The sequence below is a fragment of the Populus nigra genome, chromosome 2, assembly GCF_951802175.1.
Source record: "Populus nigra chromosome 2, ddPopNigr1.1, whole genome shotgun sequence".
In the NCBI taxonomy this organism is placed as follows: domain Eukaryota; kingdom Viridiplantae; phylum Streptophyta; class Magnoliopsida; order Malpighiales; family Salicaceae; genus Populus; species Populus nigra.
The window spans coordinates 39,358,289-39,377,799 of record NC_084853.1 but is presented as its reverse complement, the minus strand read 5'-3'; the positions used below and the strand labels follow the sequence as shown (position 1 = coordinate 39,377,799).

General features: G+C 35.4%; 1 protein-coding gene across 3 annotated transcripts; it reads right to left on the bottom strand.

Annotated features, from left to right (window-relative positions):
* Positions 1-1,547: 1,547 nt before the first annotated feature.
* LOC133682363 (transportin MOS14) lies at positions 1,548-18,923 on the bottom strand. 3 transcript variants are annotated; one of them, XM_062105680.1, is made up of 24 exons: positions 18,391-18,923; positions 18,075-18,173; positions 17,723-17,947; positions 17,493-17,612; positions 17,328-17,411; positions 17,196-17,255; positions 16,480-16,608; positions 16,319-16,380; positions 15,872-15,928; positions 14,859-14,982; positions 12,593-12,727; positions 11,245-11,325; positions 10,715-10,828; positions 10,460-10,539; positions 10,080-10,215; positions 9,230-9,379; positions 8,247-8,332; positions 7,493-7,680; positions 7,270-7,362; positions 6,691-6,860; positions 6,311-6,422; positions 4,215-4,372; positions 2,481-2,597; positions 1,548-2,206 (listed from the first exon to the last, which is right to left on the bottom strand). In XM_062105680.1, the coding sequence occupies exons 1-24, from the start codon at positions 18,628-18,630 to the stop codon at positions 1,982-1,984; spliced, it is 3,045 nt and encodes a 1,014-aa protein (XP_061961664.1). In that variant the 5' UTR covers positions 18,631-18,923; the 3' UTR covers positions 1,548-1,981. The 3 variants fall into 3 exon arrangements, with proteins under 3 accessions (XP_061961664.1, XP_061961662.1, XP_061961665.1); XM_062105678.1 differs by having other exon boundaries at positions 6,673-6,860; positions 18,391-18,922; XM_062105681.1 differs by having other exon boundaries at positions 6,673-6,860; positions 18,086-18,173; positions 18,391-18,532.
* Positions 18,924-19,511: the final 588 nt, after the last annotated feature.

Genomic DNA, 19,511 nt, shown 5'->3' with positions numbered 1-19,511 from the left:
TAAAATAAATTAATTAATTGAACATGATATAATTCATAATTTATAGTGTGTGTGTGTGTATATATATTTAATTTTATATATTTGAGTGATTTTGAATGAGTTTTATAAAATCTTATCTTATAATAAAATAAATTAATTAATTGAACATGATATAATTCATTTATAGTTACAAGTTTGATAAGTTAATTTCAAGTCAAACAAAGAATCTATCAATAATTTTCAAGTTTACCTACTATAAAAAATTTAATAACAGTATCAAAAACAAAAAAAAATATAAACTAGATATTGTTTTTTCATGTTTAGAGAAATTCGATTCAACCCAGAGAAGAAGTCTCTGTCGGACATATGTAATAAAGCGGTATATTCCACTCTGAGTGTCAATTAGTGAAATCTTTGCTATGCAAATTCATCAATGCAAATTGTTCTTTCTTTTTTGGGCTCTAGTTCGAGTGTGTTTGGTATTGAGGTAGTTGTTGTGGTTGTGGTTTAAAAAAAGTTGTTTTATAAAAAGAATTTTTAATTGAGGTTGGTTTGGAAAAATATATGTTTGGTTAAAACTGTGGTTGAAATTGAGGTTGAACAAAAAGTAGTTTAATGTGTTTGGTTAAAAGAATGCTTTTCAAACTGAGTGTGTGTGTGTGTGTGTGTATATATATATATATATATATTGTAAATTTAACTAATATTATTACATCATGAAATAAATAATATTGATATCAAATATTTTTTATTGTTCCATTAAACTATATGCAATTTCATCACGTACGAAATCTATCCAACAAGGACTATATTTTTCATGGTTTCTTAAGCGCGCAACAACATTAGGTAAAATAAATAAAATTGAGATTGCGATCAAATTCTGCAAATGTTACGTTATCAAATAATCTTCTTCTAATTTTTTGAATAAAACACAATTAAAAATAAAAATAAAAATTGAATTTTTTTAACTGGATCGGACCCGACAAGAACAAAATTGGAATTGCGATCAAATTCTGCAAATGCTACATCATCAAGTGATCTTCTTCTAATTTTTCAAATAAAACACAATTAAAAAAAATAAATTTTTTTTACTGGGTCGGACCAGGTTCAATGCATTGCTTTGAACTGGACCCGGTTCAACTAGAAACACTCCACTGTTCACATAAGTGAACAGTGGAGACCCAACCCCACTGTTCACTTATATGAACAGTGAAGAGTGCATCTCTTCACTTTTGAAAAACTCTGTTCACTTATATGAACAGTAAAGAGTGCATCTCTTTATTTTTGAAAAACGCAGAAGCATGAAAATATTGCTTCTGCAAAACCACAAGTAAAACATCAAATTTTCATGGGTTCCATGGCTAAAACACAGCCGCTGAAAACAACCAAACGTTATGTTATTGAGTTTGACAAAAAACACAAAAGTTAACGCATAGCCAAACACTCTCTTCATATCGAACCTCATTGTTTAATGAGTTTCTCTTGATTCTTCGTCCTTATCTACAAAAAAAACAATCATTGTCCCACAGGCCAAATCCAATGCACCAGAGGCAAACCAGAGAAGGATATGATGCAAATTAGTAATTCAGGTACAATAAGGCCAAACAAACTACAAGATGGTAAAAGTCAAACAATGACTTCTTTAGCCCAGAAGTATACCATTTGTTTCTGGGGAAAATAGGCAGTGTTGATTTCTTTCTCAAGTATCTATCCTCTACAAAGTTTATCTCCAGCCGCTCATGCAGAGCAAAACTAAAGAGCTAATAAATAATACATGTATCTTAGGAAAGAGATCTATCAAAATTGGATTAGGACAAGACTGTACAAAGAAGGTTAGGCTAAAGAATAATAGTTACGATGCGGGGGCCTTGCTCGAAACATTGACCCCCTCGATCCACCAAGCTTCAAAGCAAGTGTACTGACAGCAGCAATTGGCTCAGTAGCTCTTGAAGCTGCAGGTTGAATCAGCCATATTTGATATAAGTCAGCCTTTGGGCAGGAATTAGGTCAAATTGGGGACGTTGCGGTGGCTATCAGCGAATTCTCGAATTATGCGCTTCAAAACTCTTCCTCCCTTTCCTTGCATATGCCCATAGTTATTCTTTTCCCCATTGAAAGTCTTGCTCCCAAGATAATCAGAAGCAGCACCAACGAGGGCCTCCATCCAAACTGGTACTAATGTTTCAGCTTCCCCCTGCTTTAGATACTCAACTGGAAGAGCCTGCACCTGGTACGATTACAGTGGCCAAACGATGTCAAGACTGGAAAAAATAAAACACAAGGAAAACCTAGAAACAAGCATCCAGAAGCCTAATCTAACAAGGTTCATAGCAACTCAGCAGTACATTATAGTAATTACTCTCTTATATTAGAATGTGAACGCTTCATATTCCAATGGATCAACAATCAGTATATCTCACAAATTTTCCTACACGTTCAAACTTTGCTAACTCACACACACAAAGAGCGGGATAGATAGAAAGATAGAGAGAGAGAGAGACCGCTGCATGTAGCCATCCATGCAAAGACTCCCAACACAGAACAACCTTCCAAGTTGTTGTCTCACTTAAACTGCAAAATGAAGCCACCTGTTGCAAGATTGTTGCACATTTGTGAACCTATCAAGCAAAGGGTATTAGCTGTGTTTTCATAAAATGTATTGGAATATTTTCATAAAATGTATTGGAATAATACAAGCAAAACATCAAGCTACAGAAAATAGAAGGTCCCAAGTGCTCTACACGGGAGTTCAGATGAACCCAGGCCAATTTTGCTAGCCCTTAAACTTCTTCAATAATTCCTTTCTGATGCTTAATTTATTTCTATACTAAAGCAAGATAGAAAGCACCCAGTTCTATGTACTTCGGATTTCAGGCTTATTAGGTTTCATTTTGAAAAACAAGTTAGCATGCTAAGAAAAATCACGTCACTTTGTAGCTACAGCAGTGTGTAAGATGCTCATTTGGTACATGGAAAATAACAAGACAAGATAAATGAGTATGAGAGTGTTTGGTTAAGAATGACACAAGACAGGATATGGGCAAGAGGCGCCCTTTTTGTTTCAAGCTAATTCGACAAAACCTGTCCCATTCATATGACAATATTATCTTAGACATCCTTCCCAAAATACCTATACCCATTTCCTTTTAATCCAAGAATACTCTTCAATCTATGACTTGGGCTTTTGAAATCCGACATTTTATTTATGAAACTAATGGAAAAAATAATTAATAGCTTTTTTTTTTTAAACTCCAATAGCGCAAGAAAAATAAAATAAAATAATACTTCAAAAAAATAAATTTAATAATATACAAAGAATAGATAAATAGTTTTTTTTTTAATCCAAATATTTATCATAATATTATTTGCATGAAACAGCACAAAAACATTGCTGTCATCACAACATGTTATTGTCTAAACCCCATTCTTACCAAACATAAAACAGAATAGTTATCTAGTCCATGCTAGTTTAAACCAAACAAAGGACACTAACAAAACTTGTCCAATCTAGCCTCTCGTCCAACCCAATCCAGCATGCCAAACATACCAACTACCAATAAAGAGTAGTTAGATTACGTTATCCAAATATTACATTCTTCTTGTCAAGGTATTTATGTAATTGTCTACATACTATATATATGTGTGTGGGTGGGGTGGGTGGGTGTGTCTAAAAGAGTAAGACAGCACTTCTATCATTTTTATACTTCTCTTCCTTTCCTATCTCTTTCCTCTTCTTCTTTCTCTATTTTCAATTATTTCAATCTAAGAAAACCAATGATTCTATATGTGTTATGCTTCGGAGAATAAAACAAAATATTCAAGAACACTTTTACTCACAGGATGTTTTACATGATAATTAGACAAGGATTTATTTTGAATTAGGGAAATAAATAAGAGTGCAACTTCTATTTCCAAAGAAAATTCTGATGAATTTATGTTCCAGTTAAAATCCTTTTCAATTTTTTACTGCTATTTCAATAGACAATTATACAATACTATTGATAGCAAGGAGAAATAGCACCATGAGTTTGCTTAGTTTAGCGGTCAATAATGACATATCCTTAAAAGAAAAATAAGCCAAGACTTATTCAGAAGGAAGGACCTAAAATACCATCATATAGCATTTTAATCAAAAAGAAGATTGAAGCGTTTAACTTAACTACATCATGCACTCACGCCCATGACCCATAAGGAAATTACATTTATGATTTATATTGAGTAACAATGAAACTTACCCGTGACATTGCTGAAACGCCCAGCAAAGCATACACTAAATTTGATACAAGTCCCTCGCCATTATGAGATATGACCTGAATTGATATGGCACTGTATGACCCCTCGAGAATACAATTCTTGGATTCCAACAAAGAGATTAGGCCAACTTCCAAGAAGCCTAAACATGTCAAATTGATTACATTAATCTGAAAGGGTTGAGAAATAATATATCCACAGGAGATTGAAGGGTTGAGAAAAATTATTCATATAGATAAAAATAAATTAACTCAAAATATGAAAAAAAAACATCAACTTTAAGATAGACGCAGAAAGAAATAAAGGGAACTCTTATCGAAGGATTATTGTGTAACAAAGCTAAACAAAAATTAGATGCAAAGAGCTGGTCATCTGAGTACCATCATTTCTTTAAAAAGACTTAGAGGAGACTTAACTGGAAAAAAAAAAAAAAAACTGACATAAGTAGCTGTTCAATAAATGTATTTATGTTTCTCTTGTATTAAAAAGTCTTTGGCAGCCTTGCATGCCCACACATGCTCACCCAAGCTTGTGACCAGGCTCTCATTAAAGATGTTATGTTGCAAGTGACATATCACTTTGCAGGAGATTTAGTTTTTGACCATGTTTGAACAACCAGTAATTAAAAGATTAGGAAAATTATCAGACACGTGATAATAGAAAAGTGACCTAAACAAAGTTGAAGTACAAGCTTATAACATGATTTATAACATAATTGACTGTCCAAAAGTAAGCAAATTTACAATTATGAATAACACAAAAGGCATAAGATAGTTGAACAGGCAACATGTATAGATCAGAACACTCTGAAGCTGCATGTGCCAAAGGATTTTTCATAAAATCAACTTTTGTTTGGCAATTCCTTGGGATAGATTGGTTGTTCTGGGTTCCTTAAGAGTCTTGTTGACTTTCACAAAGCTTCATTAGCAGAAACCAGGCATGATTGGACAGATCTTTCATGTTAAAAATTTGTTTCTTCGAGGGTGGATTATTCTACTTTTTCACTTTGTTTTTTTCTTTTAAGGAAGTGGCCTAGTAATAGCTTCTTCACAATATTAATTCATTATGATGATTATAATTTAGATCTACAGGTTCAAACACCTAAGCATATCTAATCGTATGTAATTGTTTTATAAATCATAAAAAATTTGGTTGTGGGAGGGGTGTTAAATGGGGTTGATTAAAATGGATTGAATGATAGCAAACTTGTTTGTTGTTGACCATATTTGGTTCAACTCCAGGGTTGAGAATCATGTCTTATATATGTATTATATGCACAGGTACACACATCTATATTCTCACAAGTAGCAGGATATTTCTTGATCCATTCGAGTGCACAACTAGTATCCAGTACTTGGAACGAGTCATGTCAGCTATTGTGTTTATTGACCCATTTAGTATTTAATGGAAAGAGGCCCCATACTTGGTGGCAAAAGAGTTGTACTTTAACACACTATCTAAGGTTAAGACTTGAACCTTAAGACCTCCCTATATCCTAGACCAATTCTTAACCACCCATGCTTAACCTTAAGAATTAAATGTTAAGGGAGACGATAAGAGTTAGTGTTCAACTAGATACAAATTGACTAACAGAGGTTAAAAGGATTAAAGCTACCACCACCACCACTCGTGACAATTGAACCACGCTACTATCATAACATGATAGCCTCTCTACAGCATCTCTAAACTTTTACACCATGAATTTAAACCCTTTAGATTTGTACAACAAAACAACTCCAACATTCACACTCTTAATGGTTCTTACACCATTAACAACTATTTCTTCGGAAAGAAATACACTTAGCAATAACACTTTGTAAAATTTCAACACTGTTTTTTTTAACCCTGTAGCAACTCAATTAGGTGTTAACACGAAAATTAACAGTCCCTCTACCATTCAAAGTGTCTCATTTTCCATGTTCATCTTTCTTGAAATTTTATTTCTATTGGTTAACAACATTGAAGCGCTACATGTTTTTTTATGCATTCCATATTAGCCTCACAAGAAGTAAGAAACCATCAAGAGATTATCAAGCATTCAAACTGGAAGACCTCAGCACTGCAGGATTGCTATACTTACATGACAAATATGACATTGCTGCCAGCGCCGCTCCTCGATGCATAGCAGTGCAGCATATAGCTGCCTTTTGAAAGGAAACGTCAAGGAGAGAACCAGATGCAGCTAATACTTCCTGAAATATATCAAACAGCAGAACAAGTCATTCAAAACTATTAGCTTGAAGTAGTTAAGTATCAATAAACCTCTGAAGAACAAATTCATCTACTTGGATATGCTCAGTCCAGGTATAGATGCTATGACATGAAATCCAAGAGATGAAGATTACCCTTGAAAGTTCTATTTAATGAGGTTGCTTCATATTTTCCATAATCAAAGGCAAGAGGAAAAAAGAGATAAAAATTGACCAGAACAGTATACCAAACCTTATGAGTACCACGCACCACAGTGGAAGCAAAATTTGTGTAAGCCTCCACTAAATCAGGCTCTTGGTCACATATATATGAAGAATTAAGACCCATAACTGATGTTGCTTGTGTAAATCTTTCAAAAGTAATGACAAACAATGGTCCAAATTCCTCTTTATGACTGAATTCTTCAATGACAACAGAAGCTTCCCCCGTTACAAAAAAAAAAAAAAACACATTAGAAACAGAAGATAAGTAAACATGAGGAAAATAATTGAATCATAAACAAAGGTGTATAATAATAAACAATGCTGACTACAATTTGTAATTGATGTAACCTTTTACTGCACAAGTTTAAATAATTCATACTGAAAAAAAAAAACAATTAGAGTGATGCTGAGCATTACAACATTGTTTTTAAAGATGGCATGAATAGACACACGGATATGAATGTAATGAAATACAACTTTTGAGTCATAGAATTCACGTCTGTTTGTGTCATCAAGAATAATGAAAAGTGGCTTTTTTTTTCACCAAATTATTCAGACCTGAATTATAAGATAGTATTTCCACTATGCTGTAAATGCAAGCACGTGCATATATAATTGAAAATACCTGTTCTGATATACCATTCATGACTCTGGAATGACAAAAAATTGGTTGATAGGCAATCTAGTACACTGGGCAATAGCAAAGCAAAGTGCTGCCCTGCAATATGCAACTCGGTCATGGCTTCTAATTATATGGTTACTCATCAAATAAACAAAGTAAATGAACTATGTGGACATAAAACTAACAAAAGGATGGGAAAAAAACAAAAAGAACACCCTCCAATTACCGCTCGACTGAATTGCCAGTGAAAGAGCTCGGCAAGCTGCGGTAGATAAATTACTATTCTCCATGTGTTCAGACCTAAGTAATTTCTCTAACATGGGCCAAAAGGTGCTTAGCAGACCAAATATAGGATCATCAGCAGCAGGACCACTAGGATGAGGCATTACAAGATGACTAAATACAGTTCCCATCCTGTAAATTAAACAATTAAACATCAAAGCCATAGCCAAATAATAAACAACATATAAGGTGGGCATGCATACCAATGGTGAGGTTCCAATCAATCAAAAAATGAAAAAAGAGTTGATACTTAAAAGAAGGCATTGGACTTTCAGTTTATAGTCTTTCCAGAGTACATGTGTGATGCTCTTGGAAAGGAGTCCAATTACACAAATTCGGACAGGAAGAACACTTTTAAGTTTCATTCTTCTTGCACAAACAAATAAGATAAAACCCGAAGCACTGCCACCTGTTCAGAAGGGAAACAGAAAATATAAAAGAACTAGGATTACTCAACTAGGTTTGGGGCAGGACTTTCATAGTACAGCAAGCTTGTGATGCTCACAGAAAGGAGCTCAACTATTTTTCTTGTATTTCTACAAGGAATTTTTTATAGATAAAATCAAAGGAATCCATTCCCTTTCCACAAAAAGCTGAGATGAAAAGTATCAAGTCTTGTCCTCAATGAACACATGATTGCACAAGTTAAAAATTGCACATATACACAATGACAAATCTCATCTGTCTCAATAGTATACCTGTATAACCCTCTTGCTGCTGAGTTCAAAATTTGTGTATAAGCAGCTGGATTTTGTCTGAATGAATCGCTGCTGCCTTCATTAACCTTAAAGAACATTAAGCTATTAAATATTGTTTGAGATTAACACACGCCATGGAATATGAAACATGCATTGGTAAAAAGGCATGGAAAGCAGGTCTTTTTGTAATGGTCTCAACTCAACTATAAGCAAACTGAAACAAACAAGATCCCATTATTCTCTAAACTACATGGAAGCCTACCATCCTTCTATGACCTGCTGACACATTTGACAATGCTCCCTCTATTAGACATTAAATATTAGCCAGAAAAAAAAATTCAACCACAGCAACTGAACAGCCTCATAGAGGATTATCAAGTGTGTACACTGTCCTGCTTGCAAAGGTAGGAAATCATAAGCAACTATTTTATCTTTCGTCTACTCCCACTACAGGTGCAATGAGAATCTATCAAAAAGAGGCTACTGAAATGTCATCTGGAAAGCAAATGTAACCAAGGTTCAAATATAAAGCTTGTGAAATCGTGTCTCACTTACAATCTGCCTTGCCATGCTATGTAAATTCCTTCCTTTACCAAATGATAATGCCGGCACACTTCAAATGCTTCTAAAGAAAAATTATACTAGAAGACTAACATAGCTATGCCCTATATTGAAGAAAGGATGCCAAAACCTAAACTCCAACTTGCTCCCTAGACTTCATGTCACTTACTGAAGGGGAAAAGGAGCTCTTTTAGAATCAGTTGTATTTTAAAAGCAAAAGGTATGGGACTAAAACAGGAAAATGCTTCGCTTTAGATCATTTGGCAAAGAAAATGACAAGGAGCTAGAAGCACAACCATATGAACACAAGATAATACAAAGAAAGCTGATAGCTAGAAGTTAAAAGACAAGGATAACATGGCTGTTGCAAGAGGTAAAATAAATATGACAAGTAGACATGCAAGAGAATCTTGAGAGCTTACCAGTTTCCCTATAGCTTCATAGCAAGAAGAAAGCAGCCTAGCCAACAGGCTGTTCTTTTGCTCTTTGTTTGTTACAGAACCAAGGATCATACTTATCGCGCTAACTACCTCCTCCTCATCTTCCAAAGGTAATTGCCTCTTCTCCAAAGCCTGACAAATAAAATAATGACATTACCAGATCACCGTGTATGAGAGGTAGAGATATGCAGTGGTCAAATAGAAATGCTGTGTGTTTGAGTCCATTTAACGCCATAACCACAAGCTACAAAACGATCAATAGCATTTCTAGTATCAATAGCAATGCTGGTGTTTAAAGATTTACTGATCACAAGGATGAAACTTTATTTGTGTTTTTTCTAGGGAGGGGATGTACAATGTTTCCCTTTTCTTTTAGGAGAGGGGGACATTTAATGTTTGTTTTTCAAGTGGTACCATGAACTGCAAGGCCAAGGAAAACACTGAGATGCTACCATCCTACTATTTCACATTGGCTCTCTGTTTTAGTCGTTCTGGAAATTGCAGATCAAGGAGACATGCAGTTTACGGGACTTGCAGAAAGAGGAATGCCATAACAAAATAAGAGAGTTTTGATAGCAGCATTGTAAGACATTCAGAAAGAAAATTCATACAATGTATCAATCAGGAATATCTTGAGTACTATGATTCTTCAAACATGTTTACACGTGCATAGGCAACTAAAGCACTTTTCCAATTGTTGACTTAAATTTCACTTTAATAGAAACCGTGGTTGAAGACTTGCATCTCAGCCAAGACGTGGAAACACTAAATCCGTCAAGACATATTAGTTTAACATAAAAAAAATCCACAAGTGCAAAAACAAGAGCAGTACCTCTCCTATCCACATCAAAACTTCCAGATTTGCAGGTTCATAAATAACTGAAGAAGCATCTTCACAAAATTTGCGCAGGGCGGAGGCACAAGCATTTGAGGACTGGGGCTCTGAAATGCCCGCAGCAAGAAATAATCTGAAAGTAGCAAATCAGCACAAAAAGAAAACTTGAAAGCAAGAAACAATGCTGCCAGATGATGCAAACAAAGCCTTATTTTCTAAGGAGTTCAATGTAATAAATGATGTCAAAGTAACACCAAGGAAATGTTGATGAGGCAGGCAATTCTAACATGCATATAACAGAGCAAAATACACCTAGATTCACACTTAAATCATATATGAACATAAGCCATAGCTCTCAAATGTACAAGTATGCTTACAGTAAAGGCCTAGCGATAGTTTGAAATGTAGATATCCACTTGGAATAGGAACCAACAACATCTGCGAGTGACCTGTATACCTAAAATGAAAATAATTATCTAGTAAAAAATAAGAATAAACAAAACCTATTCATCCCAGAGTTAAACGGTGCGATGTACAAATTTTCTTCCAATAAAGTGTTATTATTGAGAAGCTGATATTTTGCTCAAGATTTTCAAAAATACATAAATTAGCAAAGGACATATCACACATACAATGCACATAAATCCCTTAAGCTTGTTGGGAGGGATACTGGAAAAGATTGTCACCAACTGCATAATCACCGAGAAGTCGAAGACCTGGCTCTCTTGTAGAATCAATTCAGAGACCTGGAAAAAGAAATACAATAAGACTAATATTGTATTACTATAATGCAGTGACCACTATGCAAGTTTTATAGAAGCTCCTTTAGGGGAAAAAATGAATGGCTGTAAGAACTCCCTACAGGCTTGGTAAGAGATCATGTGCAGGGTGACCTCATAGTGGTGACAGCAGAGAAACATCTTAAACATTTCCAAGATTCAGCTGTTAAGAAATAAGTAATACCGAAACAGCCTTTAATCATATAACCTACTTGTACATAATATAAAAATTTTGTTGGTACATTTACAGGGATCAATTGCTGTATGGCCAAAAAATAAATTTCTGCTTGATACAGACTTACAGAAGATAGAAATAACACAGAAATACAAGAAAACAATGCAAGAAAGATAACAGCAAAATCACAGTAGCAAGTTGCACTTACCACATTAAGAGCAAACAGTTTGGTTTCAACTTCCTTCCAAGGTATTGATACATTTGGTGATGCCCAACCACCAAAGAAAAGCTACAACAAAAATTAAAGAAGCAAAAAAGGACATCATCATCTACCATAACGGCTACTAAGATCTGAAATCTTAGTTTCAGAAGAAGGATGGAAGACAACATTAAGGAAAAAAGGAAAGGAATTGATAAACAAAAGAAGTCTTGAGACTTCCACTCCTGTGCAATAAGAAAACAACCACTTTGAGATCTTATGCTCTGCTTCTGGTTCAGTAGCAGTGGATGGACAAAACACTTTTAATAGCAAAGAATCTAATGTGAAGATTGTACAGTGTAACATCTCATGTTCCAGTGACATTGCAAATAACCAGCAATGGTTAGATTTACATTCCACTAATCTAAGCGAAACAGTAGAACTAAACACTTAACTAAACTCCATCGAGAACACCTCACATCCTCTTGGGTTTCCCAACCCTCAACTTCAATACTTCCCTTTCATCAGCCTGCATTACCACCATACAGTCTTTATCTGCTCAGGAAATTAACGTGGTATTGAGTGAAAAAGACACTGACAAAAACAGATCATATTTCACATGGCTTGGCTCTGAGATGGTTAGTTTTTTTGTCAAAAATGACATTTATTTCTGTGGAAAAGGGTTATTATTAACAGGAAAGATGAAAAAGAAAACACATGGAAGCTAGAAAATTAGGCTGCTGGAAAAGTGGAAAGATAAATAAGAGTAATGTATCCGGAACAAGAAGCTCCCTCTGGCCTCACAGGTCCTTCCCAAAAAAATGAAGGACAAAGTACCCGCTTCCAACATTAAAAGAGGAAAGAAATGAGGAGAAACCTTGAACATGAATTTTCATGGATTCACACGAGTGCAATCCAAAACCAATTTTCTAGTTCAATTTTAAGCACACATCCAACTAACCAAGTGGTCTCTCCCCCCTGAAAACACGAAATCCTACATAACCTTCTTAATCCACAGAGAAGCCTCCACAAAGTTAATATGGTTGGTGTTATTTAATGGAATTCAGGCATCCCTAATCCTTTACTGTCATATAGGCACTGAACAGGAATCAGATCACGATAACCATTAGGGAGCATCCAGCAACATGATAGCATTTGAGGATGTTGTTTGAAGATAACAGTCATAACCCCTCTACATTTTTTATTTTTTATGTAAAAACACCTGTTTTCATGGAGGATAAAAGAAAACAGCTGCTTCCTTAACTTCTTCAATCTCCTGTTTCATTTCCTCCCAAATATTGAGACAAAAATAGATGTACATGCACTAATTCATGGTGTGCAAGTATGTAAGGAGCACCTTTTGTACAAATCTTGTAGGTTTTAGAAGCTGACAAATATCCACCAAAAGTTCAACAAGATTCATCCTGAAATGCGCAAGACCATCAGGCAAATCAACTGTTTCACTCTCATCAATGAATGTAGATTCGTCAACCTATAAAACCAGATTTTCAATACAGTTATAGTATGAGTATGAAGAAACATAAATTACTCTTGATAGCATACAAAACAGATCATATCTTACACTATATTTAATTCAAAGAAGAAAATACTTCCACCTTCACTACTTATAGCAAAAACCTATGCTGGATGTTCAATCATCAGAATCAATGGAAAATCACGACACTAGTGCTCTTCTTTCTAAATTTTTTCATGGCCCCAAATTGAAATTCATAGCCTTTTATATAAGAAAGTGAGATGCAATCAAATAACTGGCAACATCAACAGTGTGATAAATGCATGTCAACAACGGCAGATGTAGTATTTATGTAATAGCTCTGACACAGCACATAAGGTATCTCTCTACCTCAACACACACAAAACCAGAATTTGACTAAACATCTAAAAGCAATGCCATCATCTTTGCATGTTCAAAACTTATAAACATGCTCCTATTCATCTACCATGACAAATTCCACTCCACCTCCAAAGGCTGGTGCCGAAAACTATTAAAATGTGGTTTGAACTGAAAAGGCAATGGAAAAAGGAGTTTCCCCTAACAACAAATCTTCCCAAACCAAAATGCAGATTCCATTTCCCACTTTAAAATTCAATTGAGAAAGAAAATGTGAATAAGCCAGTGAAATAAACTTCCACAGACTCAAGTGCGAGACAACTGATCCAAGCTTGGCATCCCAACCATTAGCATGTGCACCATAAGCATTACAGACAACTTTGTGCCACAAAGAATCGCACCACAGCCATTTTCCTACGTGAACTATAATCTTCTGCGCCAAATGATCCAGTCTGAAACCCTTTTCACTCTTGGATTTACAAGACCTCCCAGCTCACCAAATAATCTCTCATTTTCTCCTCCATGCCTGACCAAAGGAAATTTCTCATAAACCCCACTATCTGATTAGCCATTGAAACATAAAGCCTCTATTTCTCATCTTTATCGCCTCTCTAGTTTGCATAGAGCTCCTATTCTAATTTTTGTTCATTTTAGGGGATTAATATAAACTTGAACTTTCATTTTTTAAGGAATCTAATGATAGAAAATACAAGGATCTCCTAAATTTGCTTTCTGTTCTTAATTCTTTTGTTTTAACTGGGAGAACTGATTGAAGAGTTTGGCCTTTTGAAAGGTCTGAAGTCCTTTTTTTTGTCATATTTCCCAAGCCCCTGTGGAAATCTCCCTCAAAATCAGTTAGGGGAATCTGGTATTAGCTAAACCAGATCTCATAGATTATTCCTTTCTAGTTTAGTGTAGGATCCTTTCCTGTCTAGTAAATATTTCCTATTTTGATAGACTGTAAGGTTAGCACTCTTCTCCTATATATATTGTATTATACTCTTCAGTTATAATAAGAACATAGAGAAACTTCTCTCAAACTTCTTCAGCCCCCAACTCTTTACCTGAACAGTAGTGCTCAACAAAATTAATAATGATTCGTTGTAAATAAGAAGGCCTCATGAGGCTTTATTTCCCAATATCCGTGTTATCTGTCAACAAAGCAATGAGTCTCATTGTCACTTACTTTTACATTGTTCGCTTGTGTAATGGATATGTGGTGAAGATTGTTTATTTATGGTGGAGATTCAAGGGTATTACCACATTGAGTGTCAGATTTTAATCTCTTTTGTGGATTTTGGTGAGAGGGAAGATCGTAAGACTTTGTGGTTTAGTGCTGTTTGTGCAGTTATAAGGTGTACCTGCTTGGAGAGGAATGTTAAGAGTTTTTAAGAACCAGTAAAATTCAAGACAAATGTTGTGGGATAGGATAGCTTTCCTTTCTTCATTGGGATGTCATGCTTCAGGTGCATTTAGGGGAGTTTCTTGAGCTGATATACAGCAGGATTGGGCTGTTCGTACATGATTTTCCTTCTGCTTTCTTATTTGTGAGGATGACTTATCATACATCAAGCTTTTGTAATGCTTTTAATACAATTTTCTCTTATCATAAGAAAAAGAAATCTTGGTTTGAACTATGATCACAAACCCACAAGATCAGAAGGTTAATGGTAACAGATGCAAATGAAGTGCATTTAACATCACATGAAATAGATATACCCAGATTCAAGAGAAGGAGAAGAAAAATTAAGGGTGAATAGTAAGGTAAAACCTGAGCGCGCAATAAAAGAGCATCCAACAATGCTGAAAATACAGAAAACAACATGTCTTCAGAATGTTTCCTATTTTTTGCACCTTCTGCGTCAAGACCAAGTATATAGCTTGCAAGACTAGACCTGGGGAAAGAAAAAAAAAAAGCATGGTCACAGTTATCATGCTTCATCATTTAACAAAGGACCATTATTAATCAACAGAAAAGGTCACATATAGTAACTAAATGTGAATGCCATCTTCTCAATCTTTATAATGGATCAACTTCATTAAGCAACCTTCATAAGTATGCTTAACATGATATCTTTCTGTTCTCTTGGGTGCACACTTCCTGTTGCTCCTCTTCCTCCCTCTTTCCTCCAATTTGGACTGTTCACAGCAGCAAGGCAGCCTCTGATTTTCTTACTTTCTTGTTGTAATCACTCCCAAACACTCCCCAACTTACTACAAAGCAAACCCTGATTACACGTCCAATGTTTCTCCTCCAACTAAACCAACCCACCAAACCCCAGACCCAACTCTGAGTTGTTGTATCAAAAATTCAGAAATCACATCTTGGAAATTTGGCCAATGTTCAGCCTTTAAATCTCATCCTATCCATAGCAAAAATCAGATCCTTGCTTCTTGAGTCCAAATGCTAAAACCAACCAATTGGTAGTTTTCACTAGTGGCAACATTGTTCAACCTGCTATTCACCAACCACCTCACCCATTAAGTAACTACTCTAAAATTGAATGGTACAGCATTTTCCTTGTCCCAGACATTACAACATCTCTTTGGCCTATAAACCAATTAGAAGTTGAGACTTTGTCCAATTCATCCTCGTTTGTTTATAATTTTTTACTTACACCTCCAATATATTCTAAAGTTACAATGCAACCACAATTTTTACACCTAAGCTAAATGTATATATAGTTCATTGAAAAAAACAGTGCACGAGAACAAAAGCATGTATACGACCTGTATATTTATGTATCCAACTAAAACCATACATGATTTAATAAATAGAATTACCAAAATTGCAATGTTGAGTCTGCAATCTCCCAGTCTTCACTTGGAAATGCCACACAGCTGGTAACAAAGTAAACAAATTAGGCATAACACAAATGTGACATGAATGAACAGAACACGTAAAGAGAAACCATCAACAAGCTGCAGGAAGCTTTAACAACATACTTAGACAGGCTTCCCAGGTCAGAAACGTTTGGTACTATCCTTGTGCTGAGACTTTAGATTAACTACTTAAGCACTACAATTTTACATGAAATACCAAATAAAACCCTCCTCAAGAAGCATGGTGCTAAGTTTTAGAGGCACGTGAGCACATAAAATAGAGCATTCTGGAAAGACATCTCTCAAACACGTCACTTATCTCCAATAAATCTTCAAAACTAATAAGAAATTTCCTTATTAAATTAGTAACACGAGTATCAGAAATAAATAACACGATAGAGAAATCACCTCAATAAAGCATCTGCAAGTGCAAGGCCCTCAACACTTGCCTCTACGATCAGAGAAGGTGTCTGGTGGTACATTAAAAATAATACAAAAAAAGTAGAAAGCTGATAAGAAGGTTGGATACAGAAGTATTGGGCAACATGAAGTCATGCAAAAACACGTACTGCCTGCCCAATTTCTGACATCAAGCATGAAAGCCCACTAATCACTTTCTCATCTCTGCTGCTAAGAGCTGAAATAAGAAGCACCTCTTTGAGAAAATGTACTCTGGATAACAAAACCTGAGGTAGCCCCTACAAAAAGCAATCACAACTAAAAGTGAATTTTTCATTTCTTGGTAAAGAGGAGAAGGCATCCTCCTAGAAGGAAAAAAAGGAAAACTAAAGTCAATAAAAAAGGGCAAAACATGAGTATACTATGCCACAACAACCGCCTTGATGAAGGAAGATCCTTGCAAAAGTTACACCTTCCCCATGCAATTGGGAGCAAAGACAACACACCTCTATAGGATCTTGCAACCTTTCCTCCTTCAACCATACTCATGTGGATATCTTTGTATTGAATTTCTTTTGTTTATCAGTGATAGATATGGGACAGTGAAATGAAGATTCTTGGTTATTTTTTTCATTATCAAAATTCAATACTATCACTTACTACACCCCTAACTTTTATGAAATTGTTGCAAGAGAACTATTGTTTTTCCTACTTAACCCAGGATCCCTGGACTCTAGAACTATCATAGTTGCAATTTGATTAATATGGTGAGTGCATTAACAGCAAATATAACTTTCTTCTGTATAGAAAAATAAGAACAAGGTATATGTGTCTATTCTTGTATATCATAAGTGGCCAATAAATCTACAATATGGCATGAGCCTACCTCATGTCTACTTGCAAGTTCAACAAGGACTTCAATAGCCAGATCAAATGAAGATGGAACCTACATCCACCAGAATAAGAGAATGTCATTAATCTCAAACACGAAGTTAACCAATAAGACAATTATCTTTACCTGCAAAGAGTTGAACACAAAATTAAGAAGTGGATGCGTTGGCAAAGAGTCTCGAGGAATTTCTGAGAAGCAGCCAGCTCGTACCTGAGTGCAAGAAGCAAAAATAAGGGCGATGATAGAACTACTCAGATATAATATCAAAACACGTAGAAAATCTGAACTTACCCAGCTCAATAAGCAACGGAGAACTTTCCTGTTTCTTTCATGCAGTTGAACACCACCATCGGAAATTTTCTGAGATTGCTCCAGTAGAAACTCAAGAACCATAGGAGTATGTGAGAGAAGCTGCTTTAAAGGCAATTGTGTGAGGAAGTCGACAGACAAGTTGAGAGACAAAAGGGTAAAAATACAAAAACTAGAATAGTAAAAAATAAGTTTGAAGAAAGAGCCTAAACCTCTCGGCCATACTGACTTCTATGGGCTGGACTAACTCTACAATCAGTATTTTGAGTGTCAACAACTTCTTCAGGAAGAACAGTGAGCATCTCCAGCACAGCAACATTACCATCATCCTGGCTCTGCAGAGTCCGAAGACTGTAGAAAAGCTGCTCGATAGGTTTTCCATGCTCAACGGCACAAAGCATAAGGGCAGCAAGTGCAAGGCAGATTTGTGTTAAAAGCTGTCATTAAGATAGCACAATAATTCATCAAAAACACATTTCATTTCCAATTACTCAATGTTATAGCTCAATGACAGCAGCTGTCCAAGCTGTGGAGCACCCATTAGTCCAAAGAAATTTGAAGCACCTGGGGAGGACCTGAACTGAATCTTTTGGCAGCCACGAGAAGAGCATTTAACAAAGCATCTTTAACTCCTAACTGCAAAGAATGGCCTTCACTTTGGATCTGCATGAGAATGGTGAAGGTCAGCTTGAAGTAAATAAACAGTCAAATTGAATAACCAGAGAACAAAAATGGTATTTTTGTTCGAAATTCCATAATCCAGGAGCACTCAGATTCAAGCCGAGAAACAGTCCGTCATTTTGCCTTAGGAAGAAGCCAAGAGCTTTTACCTTAGCGAAGCACAGCATTGAAGTATTCAAGGTAACGAAATAGAACAAACCTTTCGTTTGAGAATCTGTGCCGCGAAGAACTCGACTTCTAAATCGGAGACAAAAGGCGGCGGCGGCGTCTGCTGCTGAAGGTGGAGATGATCGGAGGTGAGAATGGAGGTGGCGACCTCCCAAACGGCGTCGGTCTGCTGGAACTGAACGAGCCATTGATTGGCAGCGACGCGGTTGCAGGATTGGGTATCGTGATTCAAGACATGAACCGCCTGGGCTACTTTCATTTGCAGGTCCATTTCTTTTTCTTTATTTAAATTATAATAAAGATAAAAGAAGAGACGGTCGGTAGCCAATCATAGAGAGCAGAGAAGGACGCCTGTCGAGTGTCGAAGCCCCGCCTTGAGCTGTTAATTGATTGATTAATTCTTGATTTGATCTTGTTTTCCGCTTTCATCAGACGCTCCTCATCTCGTTACAAAACTTCCACGAACCTTTTCCACTTTTTTTTTTTTCCCCTTTCCTTTTCAAGACACCACCAGGAGACGGGTGGCCTTCCCCCCTATGGTCACTGGGGAATTCATTGGACGAGTAGTGGGAGTAGATTATAAATTGGTTTTTCTAGTTTTAAAAATTATTCAATTAGTTCTTGAATTAATATTAATCATGCTTAATCTATATTATTTTATTTTCAAAATATATATATTCTTTTTTCATATTATTAACTCCTTCTTTTCCTCTTTCTTTTTCTGTTTTTATTTAAACAAAATAAATTTATTTTAAAAGGACTCAAAACGGGCGAAGAGGGCTAATTAATTAATTGATTCTTGAAAGTTGAAACTACAACAACTGTTTAATTCATTTTGCAAAACTACAAAATTCATTTTTTAATTTATTCCAAAAGGGAGGAATTTAACCAACCCATGCAAATTGGACAATCTTTTTATGACTAATGGGCTTTAATAATAGTATCCTTGTTTTTATATTTAAAAAGTATTTTAAAATTTTTTAAAAAAATTAAATTAATTTTTTTATAATTTTATATATATTATATCAAAAATAAACTCTACTATTGATGTAAGACAGGGACAGAAGTATAACTCACCTTAAATCAACCTCATCATAGTTCTTAGGGCTTATCAATTTTATTTTATTTTTTTGAGGTTCACTGTAATAATAA